The 22,597-nt window shown below is 43.6% G+C and overlaps 1 protein-coding gene across 5 annotated transcripts in view; it reads left to right on the forward strand.

Annotated features, from left to right (window-relative positions):
* STAT3 (signal transducer and activator of transcription 3) overlaps window positions 1-22,597 on the forward strand; it is a 65,123-nt gene that overhangs the window by 21,435 nt on the left and 21,091 nt on the right. For 4 of the 5 annotated variants that reach the window (XM_047758964.1, XM_047758968.1, XM_047758966.1 and 1 more), the window contains exons 2-5: window positions 11,684-11,834; window positions 13,319-13,463; window positions 14,330-14,428; window positions 22,414-22,509. In XM_047758964.1, the coding sequence (XP_047614920.1) occupies window positions 11,707-11,834; window positions 13,319-13,463; window positions 14,330-14,428; window positions 22,414-22,509 (468 nt within the window). In that variant the 5' untranslated portion in view covers window positions 11,684-11,706. Of the gene's footprint in view, window positions 1-11,683; window positions 11,835-13,318; window positions 13,464-14,329; window positions 14,429-22,413; window positions 22,510-22,597 lie in introns of those variants that run through there. The other variant, XM_047758969.1, reaches the window with a different exon arrangement.

A 22,597-nucleotide genomic window follows, 5' to 3' on the forward strand; every position in this document is an offset into this window, starting at 1 on the left:
GGGGATCTTTCCCAAAGCAGTGTCTCCCTGAACAGCAAGATCGAGACCTCCCAAGCCAGGGATCAAACCCAAGCCACAGCAGTGACAGTGCCAGATCCTTAACCCACTAGGCCACCAGGGAACTCCTGGGAAAGTTTTAAGCTAAGGGTACATACATATTCATGAAGAGGCTTGACCAAAGGAGAATTCAAAGTAGAGTTGGGGCCAAGGGAGTTCCCGCTGTGGTGCAACAGGATAGGCTCTGTCTCTGCAGTGCCAGGATGAAGGTTCGATTCCTGGCCCAGCTCAGTGGGTTAAAGGATCCACCTTGCCTGGATCTGTTCCTTGGCCTAGGAACTTCCTATGCCCCAGGGCAGCCAAAAAGGCAAAAGAAAAAAAAAAAAAGAATCGGGGCAAAGGTTGACAGAGTTCGAGCTTGAGTTGATTGAAGTCAGGAGGGTCAATGTCCTCATTCCATCTCTCACCAGGGTGGGGGCCTCAGTTCTTGCTGAACTCAGATTACGAGGTGTATCCCTGGAGGAGGAACTAGGACTCTGCTTTATCATTGCACTATCTGCCTTTTGACCGCCTTTTCTCTGTTCCTGCATTTCTTTGTTCCTTTAAGAAGGAACAAATTACTGAGACCTGTTCAAGGGCAAGCACTGTGGCCAGACTTAGATCACAAAATGGCTCAGGCCAAAATGGCTTCTCTTATGTCAGGAAGGCCATCTGGTTCTCTTTTTCTGGAGACCCCCTAACTTATCTTTTTTTTTTTGTCTTTTTGTCTTTTCTAGGGCCGCACCTGCAGCACATGGAGGTTCCCAGGCTAGGGGTCTCATCAGAGCTATAGACAGCGGCCTACAGCAGAGCCACAGCAATGTGGGATCCAAGCCGCGTCTGCGACCTACACCATAGCTCACGGCAACATTGGATCCTTAACCCACTGAGCAAGGCCAGGGATCGAACCCACAACCTCATGGTTCCTAGTTGGATTCATTAACCACTGAGCCACGACGGGAACTGGCCCCTAACCTATCTTTACAGAATCATCACTTGTCTATTTAGCAGTGCTCCCCACTACCCTTGGATGAGAGTGCCTCTTTCTTAGTAAGACACGAGAGCCTGCTCCACCTTCATGTCATGCCTCAGTCTCCTCTTTCTACTTCTTTACAACTGCCCGATCCTTGGAGGTGATTATTAAGTACATGTGGAGTAAGGACCTCAGGTGATTCTGATGTGTATCCTGAGTGGAGCCCTAATCTCTGCTCTTGTTCCAAGGTTCTCAGTCTGGCCTTGTATTAGAATCATCTGAGGAGCTTTTAAATATTGAAACCTGGTTCCTACCCTCAGCAGTTCTCATTTGGTATTTGGTTTGGTGCCCAGGCATCTCTATTTTATTTTTTATTTTCAAAAAAATAACTGCCCTTGGGAGTTCCCTGGTGGCTCAGTGGGTTGAGGATCCAGCATTGTCTCTGCTGTGGCTCAGGTCATTGCTGTGGCACGGGTTTGATCCCTGTCCAGGGAAATTCCACATGCCTTGGTACGGAAAAAAAAAAATCTGCCTTTGTAATTAAAATTTTTTTTTCTTTCTTTAATTAATTATTTTATGGCCACACCCATAACATATGGAAGTTTCCAGGCTAGGGGTCGAATCAGAGTTGCAGCTGCTAGCCTACACCACAGCCACAGCAGTGTGGGATCTGTGCTACGTCTGTGACCTATACCATACCTCACAGCAACAGTGGATCCTTAACCCACTGATGGAGGCCAGGGATTGAACCTGCATCCTCATGGATACAAGTCTTGTTCCTTACCATTGAGCCGCAACGGGAACTCCCTGCCTTTGTAATTCTAACTCCTGCAGCCAGGGTAGGGAACCTCTGAATACAGAGGAGGTAGACATTGTGGGAAAACAGGTCCTGGAGTGATCTACCCTTTCATGTACAGATCTCCAAGTATTTGAAAAGCCACTCTTCTGAAATGTGTCTTTTTCTCTCCTAACCTTACTTACTTCCTGTTCCCCAACGCTGCTTTCTGGGCAAAACATTCAAGTTCTTGGACTCCTTTTACCCTGACTGCCCTTCCATGAATGTATGTGTTTGTTAGCGCACCTTTTAAATTGTGGTACAATTAGGGTATCACTAGGGTGGTCCAGTTACAGCTGGACTAATAGATCCTTTGATTCAAAAGCTAAAATACAAGAAGATTCCATTGGCTTTCTATTATGATTGACTCATGGGCCATGGGTTACTTAAAATTGATGAAAACTCCCACTCTAGCATAGTGGCTAAGAGCAAGAATTCTGAAAACAGACTATTTGGGGTAGGATTCCAGCTTCATGCCCTTATTACCTGTCTGACCTTGGATGAATCACTTAAAATTCTGTGCCTCATTTTTCTTGTCTGTAAAATGGGAATAAATACAGTATCTACCTCATAGGGTTGTTGTCAGGATGAAATGAGTAAATAGATATATATCAAGTACTTAAAAGAGTGCCTTGTGCATAGTAAGTGCCCTGTAAACATCAGTGATAATCATTAATTATTTGGAGTGCTCTTAAACCAAGGTTCTTCTTTTTCATCTTTTACTTTCTTTTGGCTATCACTTAATGTTTTCATCTTTAGGGACCTGAAGCTGTCCTTAAGGGGACTATGTGTGGAGATCAGGGCACCACCCCACCCTCTCTTCTCTGTTTCTCCAAATCACACCAAATCACACCAAATCACAGCATTACTGACCTCCTCCCACAGCATATGATACAAAGACCCATTAAATGCATGTATTTTATGTGGCAAGGAAAGCTCATTTCACAGGACTAATCTGATGAATTAATGTATGCTTCTCAGGGCATTGAGGATTTAGCGTAAGAAATGTTGGTGAAAGGGATGCCATGACAAGAAGGAGTAATACAATATGGGTGCAGTGGAGTTCCCATTGTGGCTCGGCGGAAATGAATCTGATTAGCATCTATGAGAATGCAGGTTCAATCCCTGGCCTTGCTCAGTGGGTTAAGGATTTGGCTTTGCCGCCAGCTGCACCTGGCGTTGCTGTGGCTGTGGTGTAGGCTGGCAGCTGCAGCTCCGATTCGACCCCTAGACTGGGAACCTCCATATGCCATGGGTGCAGCCCTAAAAATGACAAAAAAACAAAAGGAACTCTATGCTGTACATCCCTTATTTTTTTTAACTTTTATAACAAACCTTCAAAAGAGGGAAGCTTCCCCATTTTATCAAAGGAGAAGCCTGTTCTGTAGTCAAGTCATATTTCCCCAAACAGCTGATACATGGCAGGCAGGGCTGGCACCCGGGCTCATCCAATATCAAGTCTCTCGGGTCCTTGGCTTCACACCACAGTGCTTCAGAGGAGCGTGTCTGCTTGGGGGAGGGGAACGTGTCACAGAGTGGGGAGGCCATGTGCTGCACACACTTGGTCTGTTTTGTGGTTTCGATCTGGAGCTCAGACCTGTTCTCAGGCAATTTTAACCATAAACTTCACACTGAGTAATTGACAAAGCATGTCTAGTTGTGTTACTTTCAGTTTAGAAGGAGTTAGGCTTGTTCTAGCTCCTTTAATCTGAAATATTTGTGATCAAACATGGTGCCGATCCCAAATCAAGTATGGAGTGTTTTTTTTTTTTTTTAATTCCATAACACTCTTAGATTTGAGATATTAAGGGGCTGTGGTAGGTCATGGTTTTTCAGAATCTTTTTCTCAGAGGTCGCTGGGTGTGTGCTAGATTTTGGGTAGTGCTTTTGGTTTTGCTTTTAACATCCTGGTTTTCCTTCATGGATCAGGGCCCTGGGTTTTCCTTCCATTTTGCTGTTTGCATTCCTGGCAGTCTCCACCTCTTACAGTTAAGTGCGAATCTGATACATTTTGGTCTCTGTTTTAAAGTAGATAACTCTTTGATTTAAATGAGATAATTATATAAGAGTAGTGTTCCTGATAAGACTTCACACATGTCAAAGTTTGGAATGGAAAAAAAATCAAGTGTTCAGCAGAGATTCTTGAACTTTTCCAAGAATTAAAGTGAGATAAGAAGGATGAGGGGGATGGTAGAATTTTGGGGAAGGGGTTGTGTGCTCCAGAGTGTCATTGAAACTATTTTTGCACAACATTGTAAATCAACTATACTTTTTTTTTTTTTAATGGCCACACTTGTGGGCGGATGGATGTTCCCAGGCCAGGAACTGAATCTGAGCTGCAGCTGTCGCAGCACCAGAGTCTTTAACCCACTGGGCCACAGCGGGAACTCCCAACTATGCTTTAATTCAAAGCAAAACAAAAGCCATTTTTCTCATTCTCTAGGCTCTACTCCTTAGTAAGTTAGTACTTCTATTTTTTTTTCTTTTCTTCCTTTTTTTACTGCTGCACCCACACGCACCATATGGAAGTTCCCAGGCTAGGGGTCAAATTCGGAGCTGCAGCTGCTGGCCTACACCACAGCCACAGCAATGCCAGATCTGAACTGCATCTGCCACCTACGCCGCAGCTTGAGGCAACGCTAGATCCTTAACCCACTGCGCAAGGCCAGGGATTGAACCCTCATCCTCATGGATACTAGCTGGGTTCTCAACCTGCTGAGTCACGACGGGAACTTGAGTACTTCTTTCTTATATTCAGTTTTGCCACATTCATAGATAACCGTAATTCAAGTTCTCGTTTATCTCAGTGTCTATTTTTCAAGGAAGAGTTGGTTTCCAACTTTAAAGCATATCCTATTATTTGTAATTGAATATATTGTAATATTTTAATAAGGGTAGTCCAAATTGGGCACTCAGGTATTAATATTTTATCTTTTGGGGGTGTTCCTGTCGTGGCTCAGTGGTAACAAACCTGACTAGTATCTATGAGGAAGTAGGTTCGATCCCTGGCCTTGATCAGTGGGTTAAGGGTCTGGCATTCCTATGAGCTGTGGTGTAGGTCAGAGGTGCATTTTGGATACAACATTGCTGTGGCTGTCGTGTAGGCTGGCAGCTGTAGCTCTGATTCGATCTGTAGCCTGGGAACTTCAATATGCCGTGGATGTGGCCCTAAAAAGACCAAAAAAAAAAAAAAAAGACAAAATTTTATCATTTTAGGAAGGCAAAACTGGGTTTCTAGTAGACTTCTTATTGTAAAGGCAAACATCTAGTCATTATAAAGGAACTGTTTCTGTTTATAAGTAATGAAATTACATGTTTGCTATACGTGTACTTTGAATTATCTTTTTAAATTTGAAGTTCCGGAGTCTTAATGTCTAGAGTAATTATGAATGGTGAAATAATTAAGCTATAATATTTAAACGTGAACTCCCTGTCATTTGTTACACCAGGAACCCAATAGTGAGAATTTCATGAAGATTGTCTCTGTGTAGCCTTAATTGCCTTTGAGTTTTTCTCTCTCTCTCTTTTTTTTTTCTCCTCCCTCATTTACTTTCAGGAGTTTGCAGCTACCTCATCTTATTTTTGGAATGTGATATGATGAAAATAAAAACTTACTCTCTTACAAGTAAGAGTTTATCTTTATAAACTTATTCTCTTACAAGTAAGAGTTTATATTTATAAACTCTTACATTCTAATTATACTAATTATAATAACATTAATAATAATAATAGTTAATATAAATAAATCATCAGGATTGTATTGAAAACACAAACCAAATAGTTGTTTTGGGCTTTAAACAAAAATTTCTTTGTATAGAACATGTTTTCCTGTAAGATTTAAAAAAGAATACAAAGCCATAATAACACGATAATCCCAACTTTCAAAAAGAAATAAAAATTACCTACACACTCTGAGATAGATTGAAAAGAATTACATCAGTGTGTCAATTGTAGTTCTAGTTAGTGGGATGATAGGATAAGGGTGATTTTTATCTTTTGGATTTAGGTGGGATTTTTTGGTGTCTTTCCAAATTTTCCACAGTCGTTGTTCCTTTTATAATCTTTTAAAAAATGTCTTCTCCAAAGGACTGATTTCTATAGAAATTAGTACAATTTCTATGTTACTTTATACCTGAGTTAGTCACTGGGCCTTTCCTGACAGTAAAGAAGGGCTTAGGGTAGGCAACAGATAAGATGCAAATATGTTTAAGTATGTTCTATTTAAAGTATAGGTATTTCTAATATAGAATATGGCTACCAGCCAAGGAACTGCCTCTTGTGACGCACTGCAAGGTGGAACAGAAACTATCTTTATATCGCTTTCTGTTCAGGATTATTATACACGCCCAGTTTTTGTCTCCTCCTCACTTTCACACCTCACTCACCCCATTCGTAAATCCACTGGTGCATGAATGTGAAGAAGTGTTCATTTAAGAAGATGCTTAATGGAATGATCTAGTGAAGCCCTTTGTAAGTGGTCTGGACTTGTGGTTCTCAGCACATCCCTTGGTTTCTTTAGATGGACGTGTATAGATGAGACCCGTGACTTGAACTTTTTTAGTGGTCTTTACAGTAATAAGTTCCCCATTAGACAACAGTTGTTTGCCTTGTGACTTGTTGGTAAGTTATCCCCAAGGGGTTGAGAAATTCCTACTTTGAAAAGTCCAGAAAGTCTTTGGTGCCTTGCGGTTTCATTTTTATTGTTCGTTTTTCTTCAGTTGTAGAAAACAGGATCCCACTCACCTTCCCTCGATCTGCTAACGCTGATCATCTACGAACCTAAACTGAGAATTTAGAACCTAAATGGAGAGAATTAAGAGAAGGTATTGCCCTCAGCCAGCCGCTCTATGGAATAAATTGACTTCTCTCTTTCTACGCCCAGAATGCCACTCAAATTGTGCAAATCGCTCTCCTGTTCTAGGGTTCCATGAAAGTGATTATTAAGTCATAGGCTTAGAATTATTCCATAGATTAAAAAGTCTTTAGTTCGAATTTAGCAAAAGTCTCTCAGAACTAACTTATAATTTGAAACACCAGAATTGAGTTGAGATTGTGAAATAAAGAGGACTTTAAAAAAATTTTTTTCCAGTAAAACAATTACCATAAAGTTAGTTGGCAGGAGTTTTCCTAGACAATTTGGCTAGCGATCTCTTGAGGATATGTAGTTCTTATGAAGAGCATTTGGTCTGATTGCCCTGTGGCTCCTGTTAGTTCAATATGGTTTATGGCTAAGCAGCTGGTAAGGAAATCACTGTTTGACTCTCTCTGCCTATGTTGTTCTTGAAAATGCTACCTGCTTGGAGTTCCCATTGTGGCTCAGCAGGTTAAGAACCTGACTAGTATCCATGAGGATGTGGGTTTGATCCCTGGCCTTGCTCAGTGGGTTCAGGATCCAGAGTTGCCACAAGCTGTTGGTGTAGGTTGCAGATTTGGTTCAGATCTGGCATTACCATGGCTGTGGCATAGGCTGGGAGCTGTAGCTCTGATTCGACCCCTAGCCCAGGAACTTCCAGATGCCGCAGGTGCAGCCCTAAAAAGAAAAAAATACTACCTGCTCTTTGGCTTTGATTTAGAAATGATTATATGTGTATATGGTAGCACTTACAGAATTACCTACAGTGACTAGACTGAGAAGTAGAATGTAATATCAGTCATTTTTTGGTGCTTTAATTTTATGGAAAATACTGTAGCTGGTTTCTGGTTTAAGAAATAGCACAATTAGGGAGTTCCCATCGTGGCGCAGTGGTTAACGATTCCGACTAGGAACCATGAGGTTGCGGGTTCGGTCCCTGCCCTTGCTCAGTGGGTTAACGATCCGGCGTTGCCGTGAGCTGTGGTGTAGGTCGCAGACGCGGCTCGGATCCCGCGTTGCTGTGGCTCTGGCTCTGGTGTAGGCCGGTGGCTACGGCTCCGATTCGACCCCTAGCCTGGGAACCTCCATATGCCGCAGGGGCGGCCCAAGAAAGAGCAAAAAGATTTAAAAAAAGAAAAAAAAAAGAAATAGCACAATTATTATATTGCTTACTAAAACTCCAGCTAAAACCAAAGCAATAACAGCAACATAAATCCCATGAGTAAAGGATTAGAAGTGAATTGGCAAATTGTCAGCAAACTTGTAATTTTTCAATTGTATATTAGTTTGAAAATGCAAGTATTCATGTGTGATCTCATTGGTAATCTGTGATTGAGCAGATATAGTGGGATGCTGCTTTATCATTTTAATTTGGAACTTCAGGGAGCAGAGAATGATGGTTCTATATTTGTATTCAAGATGAGCAAATAATTAACCTCTAAAAAAAGGGATCTAACCCTCGTTACAGCAGTGACTCAAGCCACAGCAGTGACAATGCCAGACCCTTAATCTGCTAGGCCACCAGGGAACTCCTGGTATCTATTTCTTAAATCCTTTTTCAGGAGAACCACAGCTTTTGGGTTACCTAACCTAGAGTGGGAGTGTCCAATAAAAATAGAATAAAAGTCACATATGTAATGTTAAAGTTTCTAGTAGCTACATTAAAAGAAGTGAAAAGAAATAGGTGAAATTCATCTTTTTTTTTTTTTTTTTGTCCACCCCACAGCATGTGGAGCTCCTGGGCCAGGGATCGGATCTGAGCTGCAGTCATGACTTAAGCCACAGCTGTGGCATCACAGGACCCCCAACCCACTGTGCTGGGCTGGAGATCAAACCTGCGACCTGGCGCTCCCAAGACCCAGCCCATCCCTTGGTGCCACAGTGGGAAGTCCGAAATTCATCTTATGTGTTTTATTTAATCCAATGTATCTAGGGTATTAACATTTCAATATTAATGAGATATTTTACTCTCTTTTTGTGCTAAGTCTTCAAAGTCCAGTGTGTATTTTACAGCATATCTCAGTTTGCACCAGCCCCATTTCGAGTGCTCAATGAGCACATGTGACCACGCACTACCGTATTGAATTACGTCGGTCTAGAGTTTTTGTACCTTCACATGCAGTAGAATCTGCTGCCCTACTTTCCTGATTGTGTGCTTGAAAACTAGACCAAGGGATGCCATCTTTGCAGTGGCAAGGGCGTCTTCTGTGTCTATGCCCCCAAGAAAGGGAAGGGGAACAGTGGCACAGCCCTGTCCAGTTCTGAACCCCTTGGTGACAGAACTTTGAGAACAGAGACATTGGTTTTTGTGTTTTTTTGTCTTTTTTTTTTTTTTTTTGCTATTTCTTTGGGCCGCTCCCGCGGCATATGGAGGTTCCCAGGCTAGGGGTCCAATCGGAGCTGTAGCCACCGGCCTACACCAGAGCCACAGCAACGCGGGATCCGAGCCGCGTCTGCAACCTACACCACAGCTCACGGCAACGCCAGATCGTTAACCCACTGAGCAAGGGCAGGGACCGAACCCGCAACCTCATGGTTCCTAGTCGGATTCGTTAACCACTGCGCCACAACGGGAACTCCAGAAGACATTGGTTTTGTTATGAGTTTGCACAATCGTTAATGAAAGGACCAATAGTAATTATGTGCTTCATGCTTTTTCCGAGAAACAAATCAAGCACTCTAGCTAAGCGTAAGTGTTCGTGTGTATTCTATCTTTAAGTAAGTGTTCTCACTGTCCCAGAGAACCATCTCAAGATACTTTGATCCGTACATACCTTAGTCCTTGGGGCCTACTCATTATTATTTTTGCAGCTTCTCGAGACTTCTTGGTCTGTATTGCTATTACCATGAGCCGAGCTATTCAGAAAGAGGGCCCAAGGCGGTTAGCTGCCTTGGCCTCTATTTCTCGAGCATTTCTCTGGGATGCTCATGAACCTGGGGACCCCTTGAACACCTTCTCTTCTTCTTTTTTTTTGCCATTTCTTGGGCTGCACCTGCGGCATATGGAGGTTCCCAGGCTAGGGGTCCAATCGGAGCTGTAGCCGCTGGTCTACGCCACAGCCACAGCAACGTGGGATCCGAGCCGGGTCTGCACCCTACACCACAGCTCAGCAACGCCGGATCCTTAACCCACTGAGCAAGGCCAAGGATTGAACCCACAACCTCATGGTTCCTAGTCGGATTCGTTAACCACTGAGCCATGACGGGAACTCCTACACCTTCTCTTCTTTTTAGCTTCTCTTCTTTTTCATTCCAGACTGAGAATTTAAAAAAAATTTTTTTTTATTAGGGTATAGTTGATTTACAATGTCGTGTCAATTTCTGCTGTACAGCAGAATGACCCAGTCATACATGTATACATACATTCCTTTTCTTATATTATCTTCCATCGTAATCTGTCCCAAGAGACTGAATACCATTCCGTGTGCTGTACAGTAGGCCCTTGTTTATCCATTCTAAGTGTAATAGTTTGCATCTGGTAACCCCAAACTCCCAGTCCATCCCACTCCCTCCCCCTCCCCCTTGGCAACCACAAATCTATTCTCTATGCCAGGCTGAGAATTTTTAAAAACAAAATTACTTTATTTTTTGAGTGGGAGAATCCCAGGCAGATCCTGGATTATCCTTTTAAACCTGTAGTCTCGGAATTAGCTCTTCCTCAACCCCAGCGTTCCACATTTTGGTCTTAGTTCAGGTTCACTGTTTTTATACCTCACCTAACAGGAGTGTAGAGTGGAAAGAAAGGAGCTTATATCTGTTGAGCATCTGTTGTGTGTTAGGCACTGAACTGGCTGCTGTAGAAATGTTATCTCATGGGATCCCTGGTGGCTCGGTGGGTTAAGTCTCTGACGTCACTGCAGTGGCTCTGGTTACTGCTGTGGCACAGGTTTGACCTCTGGCCCATGAACTTCTGCATGCCGTGGGTGCAGCTAATAAATAAATGTTTAAAAAAGAGAGAAATAGGGAGTTCCCGTCATCAGACAGTGGTTAATGACTCCAACTAGGAACCATGAGGTTGCAGGTTCGATCCCTGGCCTTGCTCAGTGGGTTCAGGATCCGGTATTGCTGTGACCTGTGGTGTAGGCTGCAGACGTGGCTTGGATCCCACATTGCTGTGGCTCTGGCGTAGGCCGGCGGCTACAGCTCTGATTGGACCCCTAGCCTGGGAACCTCCATATGCCGCAGGTGCGGCCATAAAAGAACAAAAAACAAAAAAATAAAAATTAAAAAAAAAAAAGTTCTTTCTGCTGAATCCAGGGTATTCCAAAGATTGAAGCCTGTGTGTAAAATGCTACCAAATGGCAAAAAATGGCCCTAGAAAAGGCAAAAAGACAAATAAATATATAAATAAGAAATAATATCTCAACAGCACCAAGGGGTGGGAACTATGATCTCTGTTTTGTAGAGGACGAAGTAGAAATCTGAAAGTCAAGTAATTTTTTTTTTTTTGTCTTTTGTTGTTGTTGTTGCTATTTCTTGGGCCGCTCCCGTGGCATATGGAGGTTCCCAGGCTAGGGGTTGAATTGGAGCTGTAGCCACCGGCCTACGCCAGAGCCACAGCAACGCGGGATCCGAGCCTCGTCTGCACCTACACCACAGCTCGCGGCAACGCCGGATCATTAACCCACTGAGCAAGGGCAGGGACCGAACCCGCAACCTCATGGTTCCTAGTCGGATTCGTTAACCACTGCGCCACGACAGGAATTCCTCAAGTAATATTTTAACTTCACTTACCTCTAGTAGATCATGGGTTCTAGAACTTGGCGTCATGCCCACATTGTCATCCTGGTTTAGAAGGAAGAAGCTGCAGAGTGGTTCCAGAGACAGAGATGTGAATGCATGTGTATATATTATTCTAAACTGGGAGAAACATGCAAGATCTTTTCCAAAGCGTCTTTTATCCCTAATCCCAGACCCGATGCCTGTGTCGAATAGATGGTTTAACTTTTGGAGGCTTGTAGTGACCATGTGAACCTTTGCTTTACAGTTGTGACCCCTGATTCCAGCAGAATGGCCCAATGGAATCAGCTACAGCAGCTGGACACACGGTACCTGGAGCAGCTTCACCAGCTGTACAGCGACAGCTTCCCGATGGAGCTCCGGCAGTTTCTGGCCCCTTGGATTGAGAGTCAAGATTGGTAAATTCTTCTGAAGAAACTCCCCAAATTGTTAGGTTTTTGGTTTTGGCTATGCTTGTGGCATGTGGAAGTTCCTAGGCCAGGAATCCAACCCATACCGCAGCAGAGACCTGAGGCACAGCAGTGACAACGCCAGATCCTTAACCCGCTGCACCACAGAGGGCCTCCTGTTAGGTTGTAGTTTGATTCAAGAGACACAGTCTTCTCTAACTTAACTCTTTGCTAACTATTTCATCAAAAAGCTTACACGAACAGCCACTGTGGCAAAAGAGATCAGAACACAAAGAGGTTATTGTAGTCTTGTAAGAACGTTTTCGGAGTTCCCGTTGTGGCGCAGCAGAAACGAATCCAACGAGGAACCATGAGCTTGTGCGTTCGATCCCTGGGCTTGCTCAGTGGGTTAAAGATCTGGTGTTGCTGTGGCTCTGGCGTAGGCAGGCAGCTGTAGCTCCAATTCGACCCCTAGCCTGGGAAACTCCATATGCTGCAGGTATGGCTCTAAAAAGCAAAAAACCAAAAAAACCCCAAAAAACGTTTTCTACATCAGAAGTGCATATGGGCAGCTCTTTTTTTTTTTTTTTTTTTTTGCTCTGTATGTTCTGACACTTGAAGGACATGCTACAGATATTTTTTTCTGATCTGAATGAGAATTCTATCATAGGTGAAAGTTTCAGTTCATGTTTCTGATTCTCCTTTCATTAAAGGAAAAAGACAGAGTCAGAAATAGACTCGTTCATAGAGAAGGTAATGGTGCAGTATCCTAACAGTTATTTCCTTCACTTTAATGTATTTGCATCCACCTGTTCATTTTGTTCTTTTCCCAAAAGTTCTATTATTCTTTTTTAAAACATGTGTTTGAAGTGTACTTGATTTACAGTGTTAATTTCTACTATACAGCAAAGTGATTCAGTTATACATGTATATCCATCCTTTTTCACCCAGGATATTGAGTAGAGTTCCCTGTGCGCTACAGCAGGACCTTGTTGTCTTCTCTTTCATAAATAGTAGTGTGTCTATGTTAATCCCAAATTCTCCATCCATCTTTCCTCAACTCCCCCTCATTTTAGTTTTATTCAGGCCCATGACCTAGTTTTTCTAGAATTCGGTGAGGGGCCAGGGAAGTCATTCAGAGATGTTGAAGATAGGCCATCATCCTAGCCTGGGATTGCTTATTTGCCACTAAAAATCTGGCTACAGAGTTGACTGAGAATTTAAAGCCAAACAGCGATCTGTTCACTTCACTCAAGTATTTTATAAATATAGAACTATGACTGTGGCTAATAGTATCTGGGATAATTGTTGATAATTTTTAAGTTGCTGATCTTTACGTTGCTGGGCAAGATGAATCTAAAATGATGTGTGAGTTAAAGCATCGGGTTAGCCCTAGTTTTTTTCCTCCTTGATGGTGATGTCTCTGTGTGTGTCCATGGATGTGCATATGTGTAGGTTTCACAACCATTCCTTATCCTTCTTCCTTTTCCTAGGGCATATGCAGCCAGCAAAGAATCCCACGCCACTTTGGTGTTTCATAATCTCTTGGGTGAAATTGACCAGCAGTATAGCCGCTTCCTGCAGGAGTCCAATGTTCTCTATCAGCACAACCTGCGAAGAATCAAGCAGTTCCTTCAGGTGCGACGAGAAACTGAACCCACAGAGGCGGGTTTCAGCTTTCCTTCCCGAAAATATTTCCCTTCTCATTTGGCTAAATTATAAGAACCTATCTAGTGTTTTATTTATTTATTTATTTATTGGTTTTTTGTCTTTTTAGGGCCACACCCACAGCCTATGGAGGTTCCCAAGTGGGGGCCAATTGGAGCTACAGCTGCTGGCCTACGCCACAGCCACCGAAACGCGGGATCCAGGCCGCATCTGTGACCTACGCCACAGCTCATGGCAATGCTGGATCCTTAACCCACTGAGCGAGGCCAGGGATCGAACCTGCATCCTCATGGATGCTAGTCAGTTTTGTTTCTGCTGAGCCACGTTGGGAACTCCTATCTTGTACTTTAAATCAAAGGAGGAGTAACTTTGGTGCCCTTTGAGCGCCATTGCCTGGAAGCCACTTCTTGGGTCGGTTGAAGGAATAGTGTGATTGTTGGGTTAATCTGATTATGTTAGCATGTAAATTACATGCTTGTACCAGGGTCCCCTCATAGGAAGACGACTCCTCCTTTTCCCTGTTAAAGGTGTGACGGTAATTAGGTATTGACAAATTCGGTTGCCTCCCTTTAAGATCAGGATAAAACACTGTCCAAAGACAGACCGCCAGGCCTTCTCTACCCAACGTACAGCTCATTGCAACTGCTTTTCTTCTTCTCTTCTGCCCTTCATTGCGCCACCAATTGCAGCCAGGCCCTGAGGCCTTTGCTCTGTTGCTTCATGTAGTAGATAGAAGGCTTTCCCTAATTTATGAGGAAGTTAGCTTTTTAGCAACATTTCGTCCACATCTCCTTTGTCTACGGCCGCTTTTCATTCTCTGTCTCTCCTCCTTACAGAGCAGATATCTTGAGAAGCCAATGGAGATTGCCCGAATTGTGGCCCGGTGCCTGTGGGAAGAGTCCCGCCTCCTCCAGACTGCAGCCACTGCAGCCCAGGTGAGGCCCCGAGAAGAGACAAAGTGCACAATGAAAATGTGCTTCCTTTGCGTGTGCGAAGACGTGCTTGCTCTCCGAGGGTCCTTAGGATGTGCACTGACCTCCAAGGGTGGAAATGTGTGTGGGGGGGTTTTCCTTCTGGACAATGAAAATGACATTTCTCCCCTGCATATGTAATGCAGTCTCCTTCTAAAAAAACTTTAAAACATTGCAGAAAAGTACAAGGAGGAAAGACTTTTTTAAAAGGATCTGAAATGTCACTCTCTTCCTCTCTTCATTGTCTCTTCCCAGAAAACCAAAATTAATAGTGTGGAATATATCCATTTATACCTTTCTCCTGGCTCCTATAGACTGTGGAGAACACACACACACACACACACACACACACACACACACAGTATGCAAATGTGTTTTACTTCTCTGTATCTTGCTTTTTTCATTTAATACTGTATCATGTAAATCCTTCCAAGTCAGGTATTATGAAGCTAACTCACTTGCCTTTATTTGCTGAGTAATATTCTGTGGTATACATTTTCTGTAATTGGAATTCCCGTCGTGGCTCAGTGGTTAACGAATCCAACTAGGAACCATGAGGTTGCAGATTCGATCCCTGGCCTTGCTCAGTGGATTAAGGATCCGGCGTTGCCGTGAACTGTGGTGTAGGTCGCAGACGCGGCTCAGATCCTGAGTTGCTGTGGCTGTGGTGTAGGCCGGCGGCTACAGCTCCAATTAGACCCCTAGCCTGGGAACCTCCATGTGCCGAGGGAGCGGCCCTATAAAAGGCAAAAAGACAAAAAGACAAAAAAAAAGTACATTTTCTGTAATTGATTTGTTACCTCTTCGATAAACATTCACTTCATTCTAGGTCCCCCCCCCCCACTATAAATACTAATGCAATGCCTCCCTGTATATCTTTAGTCATCCTTTGATTTCTCTACTATAGATTTCTAGGAATGAAATTGTTAGGTCAGAGGGTGTGTGTGTGTGTCCATATGTGACATATATATAAAAATTTTATAGATAGTTTTGAATTGTTTTCCCCAAAGGCTGTAACAGTTCACACTGGCACCAGAAGGTTATGACAATGTACTATCCTTGAGAGCCACCTTGAGGATGGTTTGGGATTGAAACATTAGGTTCATATGCATTTCTCTTTGTGGTTAAGCTTGGACAATAACCTCACTAAAACTAGAGATACAGCTAACTCAGGGAATAGAGATTATGTGCCACTAACTGGCCCACTGGGGAAACACTTACATGTGTGCTAGTCATATCTATCTATCTAGATCATTTAATCTATCGTGTGTGTGTGTGTGTGTGTGTGTGTGTGTGTGTGTGTGTGTGTGTGTAGGTATGTCCTACTGTATGTTAGTTTTAACGACCCTCTGCTTTAGAAGAGATTTTGGTCTGAGAGAAATGGAAAATCAAACAACTTTTTAATTCAATAAAATTAAAATTATTAAAATATACTAAAAATAAAGAAAAGGCTAGATCAGTAACCCTACAAATATATTGAAAAAGACTTTAAAAAATTACATTCCCTATCCCACCAAAAAAATAGGCCAAATGGTTTAAAAGTTTTTATGAGGCTGGAATAATGCTAATATCAAGACCTAAAAAGGCAGGTTAGGTTAGAAAACAGTCAGGATTTCTGCATCCTGTTTCGTGTACAAAACATTATTTATATTCTAGGAATGCAAGGATGGCTTAATATTAAGAATTATTTTAATGTAATTCATTACATTAGTAAGTTAAAGAAGAAGAATTGGGAGTTCCCATTGTGGCTCAGAGGTAACAAACCTGACTAGCATCCATGAGGATTTGGGGTCCATATCTGGCCTCGCTCAGTGGGTTAAGGATCCGGCATTGTTGTGAGCTGTGGTGTAGGTTGCAGACATGGCTCGGATCCCACATTGCCATGGCTGTGGTGACGGCTGGCAGCTACAGCTCCAATTTAACCTCTAGCCTGGGAACTTCCATATGCCTCAGGTATGGCCCTAAAAAATGTTTTAAAATTGTATTTTTGTTAGATGACAAAATTTAGTGTCCATTCTATATAAAAAAATTGCGTAACAAATTTCTTAACAAAGTTAAGAATATTTTGTCAGAAACCAAAGGGAGCATGACGTGATGCACGATGGTGAAACACTAATCTCATTAAAAACAGTTATGAGATTGAGGGTGCCTCCTGCCATTAATATTTTTCTAAAATACCCAGCCAAAGTATTAAGACAGAAAAATGAATGGCAGTATAATATAAAGTAAGAGACAAAAGAAGTACCAAAAACCAAACAACTATTGGAACTAACAAGAGTTCAGAAAGGTGATTGTGTTCTGGAGAAATATTTTAAGAATCAGTAGTTCTCTTCTACAGTAGCAGCAATAACCTGTTTACAACATAAAGGAAGAACAGATTGATTCATAAGAGAAAAAAATTATGTAATATGCAGGTATTATTGATACATATGATAAAAGGTCTAGAAGGATATATACCAAAGCATTAATGTTGTTGGTTACAGGAGACTTTTTCACTTTCCTCGAGGCATTTTATTTAATATCCTTTAATCAGGGAATTGTTTTTCTCCTCCCACTTCTTTTTTAAAAATTGTGGTAAAATACACACACAACATGAAATTTGCCATCTTAACTTTTTTTTTATTTTAATGATTTTTATTCTTTCCATTATAGTTGGTTTACAGTGTTCTGTCAGTTTTCTACTGTAGAGCGAAGTGACCCAGTCTCACTCTCTCACACACACACACACATATATACATTCTTTTTCTCAAATTATCCTCCATCATGTTCTATCACAAGTGACTAGATGTATTTCCCTGTGCTATACAGCAGAATCTCATTGCATCTCCACTCCAAATGCAATAGTTTGCATCTATTAACCCCAGACTCCCTGTCCATTCCACTCCCTCCCCCCTTGGCAACCACAGGTCTGTTTTCCAAGTCCATGCATTTCTTTTCTGTGGAAAGGTTCCGCATATTAGATTCCAGATAGAATTGATATCATATGGTATTTGGCTTTCTCTTTCTGACTTGACTTAGTATGGAACTCTAGTTCCATCCATGTTGCTACAAATGGCATTATTTTGTTCTTTTTTATGGCTGAGTAGTATTCCATTGTGTATATATACCACATCTTCTTAATCCATTCATCTGTCAGTGAACATTCAGGTTGTTTCCATGTCTTGGCTATTGTGAATAGTGCTGCAGTGAACAATACAGGTGCATGTATTTTTTTTAAGGAAAGTTTTATCCATGTATATGCCCAAGAGTGGGATTGCTAGGTCATATGGTAGTTCTATATTTAGTTTTCATCTTAACCTTTTTTTTTTTTGGTCTCTTCTAGGGCCACACCCGTGGCATATGGAGGTTCCCAGGCTAGGGATCGAATCAGAGCTGTTGCTGCCGGCCTACGCCAGAGCCATGGCAACATCAGATCTGAGCCACATCTGAGACCTACACCACAGCTCACAGCAATGCCAGATCCTTAACCCACTGAGTGAGGCCAGGGATCAAACCCACAACCTCATGGTTCCTAGTCAGATTTGTTAACCACTGAGCCACAAAGAGAACTCCTCATCTTAACCACTTTTTTTTTTTTTTGGTCTTTTTGCTATTTCTTGGGCCACTCCCGCGGCACATGGAGGTTCCCAGGCTAGAGGTTAAATTGGAGCTGTAACCACCAGCCTACACAAGAGCCACAGCAACACGGGATCCGAGCTGCGTCTGCAACCTTCACCACAGCTCACGGCAACACCGGGTCCTTAACCCACTGAGCAAGGCCAGGGATTGAACCTGCAACCTCATGGTTCCTAGTCAGATTCGTTAACCACTGCACCACAACGGGAACTCCTCATCTTAACCATTTTTAAGTGTACAGTTCAGTGGTATTAACTTTCTTACATTGTTGTACCAGTTTCCAGAACTCTTTTTATCTTGCAATACTAAAATTCTATACCTATTAAACAGTAACTCCCCATTCCCTCTGGCCTCTGGCAACACCATTCTGCTTTCTGTACCTATGAATTCGACTACTCTGGGTAGCTCATTTAAGTGGAATCATATAGTGTGTGTCTTTTTGTGACTGGCTTGTTTCACTTAGCATCATGCCCTTTAAGGGTATCCACGTTGTAGCAAGTGTCAGAAGTTGCTTCCTTTCAAAGGCTGAATACCGTTCCATTGTGTGCCCAGACCGCATTTTGTTTCTACATTCATCTGTCAGCAGACACTTGGGTGGCTTCCACCTTTTGACTGTTGTGAATAACACTGCCATGAACGTGGGTGTACAATTTTTTCTTTTTTCTTTTTTGGCTGCACTCGAGGCATGCAGAAGTTCCTGGAGCCAGGGATCAAACCTGCACCGCAGCAGTAGCCAGTGCCACAGCTTTGACAATGTGGATCCTTAGCCACTATGCCACCGGGAAACTCATTTTTTTTTCTTTTTCAAGACAAAAATGTAGCGCACAAAGAAGAATGAACATCTAAGTCCAACTGAGAGAGTGAGGGAAGGCCTGGCAGAGAAAGCAGAGGGAGTCAAGGCTTATTATTTGTACATCAGGCAGAGAGATGTGCTGAATAAGCAGAAAGAAGATCGTGTTCAGATAGGGAAACAGAAGTGCATGTATTCTCGGGACAAGTGTGGCAAGTTCAGCGTCTGACTGGGGTTAAGGGAAGCTGAGCCGGTCAAGCACCCCATCATGAGAATCTTTCTAGTTGGTCACACCTCGAAACTTGGCCCCGGAAGAACAGTTCACCACAAGGACCCTGGGTTCAGACCGCCTGGGTTTGAACCCCATGGCTCTGCCACTTGCTGTGTAAGCTCAGGCAAACTGTTTACTCTCTCCGTACCTCCATCGGGAATGAAATAGCACCTGCTTCGTAGAATTAAATTAATTCTTACGTGTAAATCGCTTAGAACCGGACCCGACACACAGATGCAAAATGAAGGTTGCCTGTTTGCTGCTGCTGCTGCCTGTTGCCGTATCATGGTTATCATCACCATCACCCCTTTTGTAGGAAATGGGGGCCCGCTAAAGAATTTTAAGTAGAAAGCTGATGTGCGCAGATGTGGGTGAGGGGGTAACTGATAACACTCCCTGTTCAAGACTCCGGAGATGCGGAGGGTAGCAGACGGCACTAGTCTGGGCATCCCTGGGGTTTGCTGTGTGGAGAACCTTTATGTTCTCATCCTGTTTTCGTAAGATGAGAAGAATCGTTTAAGTTGGAGTTCCTTTGGGGCTCAGTGGGTTCAAGATCTGCTGTTGTCACAGCTGTGGTTCTGGTTACAGCGGTGGCACGGGTTCGAGCAACCAGATCGATCAGGGGCTGCTGGCAAACAACCCTTCGTGCTTATGTAAATGAAGTGATTTTGACACACAGGCACACATATTCACGCCTGCGCCGTCTGTGGCTGCTTTCACGCGGCAGTGGCAGGGCTGGGTATTTATGGCAGAGACTGGATGACCGACAGAGCCAAAAATATTTACCACCTGGCCCTTAGAGAAAAAGTGTGCAGCCCCTGATACAAAGCGACCTCAACGCAGGGCTCACTGTTATTCTGTTTCTAGCCTCTGGCATATTCCCAACTGTCCTTTATGGCGAAAGCACTAGGAGATGGGCAGACTCCCATCAAGTAGACTGATCCCTGTTACTAGGGCTTAGAACACACACACTTAAAGTGAGAAAAGCATAGAGGAGAACGTGAGTACTCTTGCTTTGGGAAGTTGAGTAAGGTTTCACAGGAGAGCAGTTCCACCCCGAGTTTGAAGGTGAATGAGTTCAGGTGTGCCAGGCTGAGTGAACAGGGTGTGAAAACATGTGTGCGGGGAAGGCTGGGTAGTGTGGGGTGACTGAAGCTCCGGGGGGGAAGGTTTGACTAGTTACTGGATTGTGGTGAAACCTCTGTCTGTGCTGGGCTGAGATGTTTATACCTAGAAGCAGTGAGGAGCCAACAGTTTTTACGAAGGTCTCGAGGACAGTTTTCTGTGGGTGATAAATTGATCATATCTGTTTCCCCACTTCAGGTGCAGTACCAGTAGGCATAGGAGTCAAATGCAGATGAAAATGTCAGCCATGGAGTTCCCCTTGTGGCTCAGCGGTAACGAACCCAGCTAGTATCCATGAGGACACAGGTTCAGTCCCTCAGTGGGTTAAGGATCCAGCATTGCTGTGAGCTGTGGTGTAGGTCAAAGACTTGGCTTGGACCTGGCATTGCTGTGGCTGTGGCATAGGCTGGCAGCTGCAGCTCCAAGTCATCCCCTATCCTGGGAACTTCCTTATGCTGCGGGCACAGGCCTAGAAAGCAAAAAAAAAAAGAAAAGAAAAAAAGAAAGAGAGAAAGAAAAGTCAGCCATATTGTTGGTAAACAAGACTGGAAGGCATGGCATAGGGTCCTTCTTATTAAGTTAAACGAATGAATTTTATTGAAATGTAGTTGATTTACAGTGTTTCAGATGTATAGCAAAGTGATTCAGTTATATGTGTGTGTGTATTCTTTTTTGGAATTTTTTCCGTTATAGGTTATGACAAGATATTGACTATAGTTCCCTGGGCTATACAGCAGTTCCTTGTTGTTTAGATCCCTGCCCCTGAGTCAGGTGTTGGTGGAGAGACTGGGTTTGCAGGGCAGTGTTGCCCCAGGCATCCATATGGAAGGTCAGAGACCACACACGTAACACCCACTGAACACAGAGACATAAGCCTCTAGAATTGCCTTGAGAAACCAGGCCCAGGCTCCTGCCCCAGATGTGCCCTGGGAAGGAGAGATGGGAGGAGAGAGGCAGCAGTGTAAATGCTGGGCCCTTTGGGGATCTCTGAGCACAGAGTCCTCCTCTCAGCCTCCCCGATCAGAGGAGTCATCCCCCTATGAAGAGAATAAGGCGGCGGTCGCCTTCCCAGAGCTCCTAAGGGAAGTCTGTGTTCTGTGGGCTTGGACAGGGACCATGAGAAGAGGAGAGAACCATTCCCTCTAAAGCTGGCATGTTTTGACCTATTTTGGAGACTTCTGGTGGCAGCGTAGAGCAGATTAGAAGCAAGAGATGAGAGGCAAAGGGCTCCACAGCTGGGGCTGGAGCTGAGTCACTGGCACTAGAGATCAGAGAGATTGTGTGACACAGGGCCAGGAGGATATGGTGGCTTTGGTGTGAAATCAAAGACAACGAAGAATGAATAGTTTGGAAAACTGGGTATATAATGTCTTTCTTGGTCTCTCAATTCTCTTCTACTGGGTGATGTCTCCATCCTAGGCCAGTGCCACACCATCCTGGCCACTGCAGCTTTTGCATGATCTTTTTTGTCAGGAGATGTCCTATTAGACAAAAGTTATTTGTAGGTTTTACTTGCTAGTCGACTTTTTCAAGGCACCAGCCTCTTTCCCCTCTCCCCTGAGATCGTATCTCCTGATAGGGAATTTCATTCCTGGGACAGAACAGGTTTTTTTAATTACTCCACAGAAATGTATAGGACACCCCATGCATTTAAATAGGTGTCCAGGAGTTCCTTGGTGGCTCAGTGGGTTAAGGATCCAGTGTTGCCAGTGCTGTGGCACAGGTTTGATCCCTGGCCCGGGAACTTTCACATGTTGTGGGCACCGCCAAAAAAAAACCAAAAAACAAAGGGTGTCCAACATGTGCTGTCATAAATTATTCTGATTTTTTTTTGTGTGTTCTTACCTAGAATGTGTTTGTTGTCTTAGCTCAACATGTGGCCTCCTAGTATAATACGTAGAGTAGGTTTATAGGATGACCTAGAGGGAAAGAGCCAAGGACACAGGTAAAACTGCGAGCGCTTTCTTGGCGCTGCACTGACCGCACCTGGCGGGCACTGGCCACCTTGTAATTGCCCTTCCCATCACAATGGCAGCGGCAGCTAAGGCCAAGGAGGAGGGGTCGTGGGGTGGGATGGAGACCAGACAGGGAGATTTTGCTCCCCATGTTTCCTGCATTCACATGTGCATTGGCTCCCTTTTTTGGCAGCAAGGGGGCCAGGCCAACCATCCCACAGCCGCTGTGGTGACAGAGAAGCAGCAGATGCTGGAGCAGCACCTTCAGGATGTTCGCAAGCGTGTCCAGGTAAAGTGAGTCTTGGGCGGGAAGCCTTTTCTTGGGGAAATTGCCCATGGGTCCTGCGTGTATCTTGTGTGAAGTTTTGGCTTTATTT

This window comes from Phacochoerus africanus, chromosome 14, assembly GCF_016906955.1.
Source record: "Phacochoerus africanus isolate WHEZ1 chromosome 14, ROS_Pafr_v1, whole genome shotgun sequence".
Lineage (NCBI taxonomy): Eukaryota > Metazoa > Chordata > Mammalia > Artiodactyla > Suidae > Phacochoerus > Phacochoerus africanus.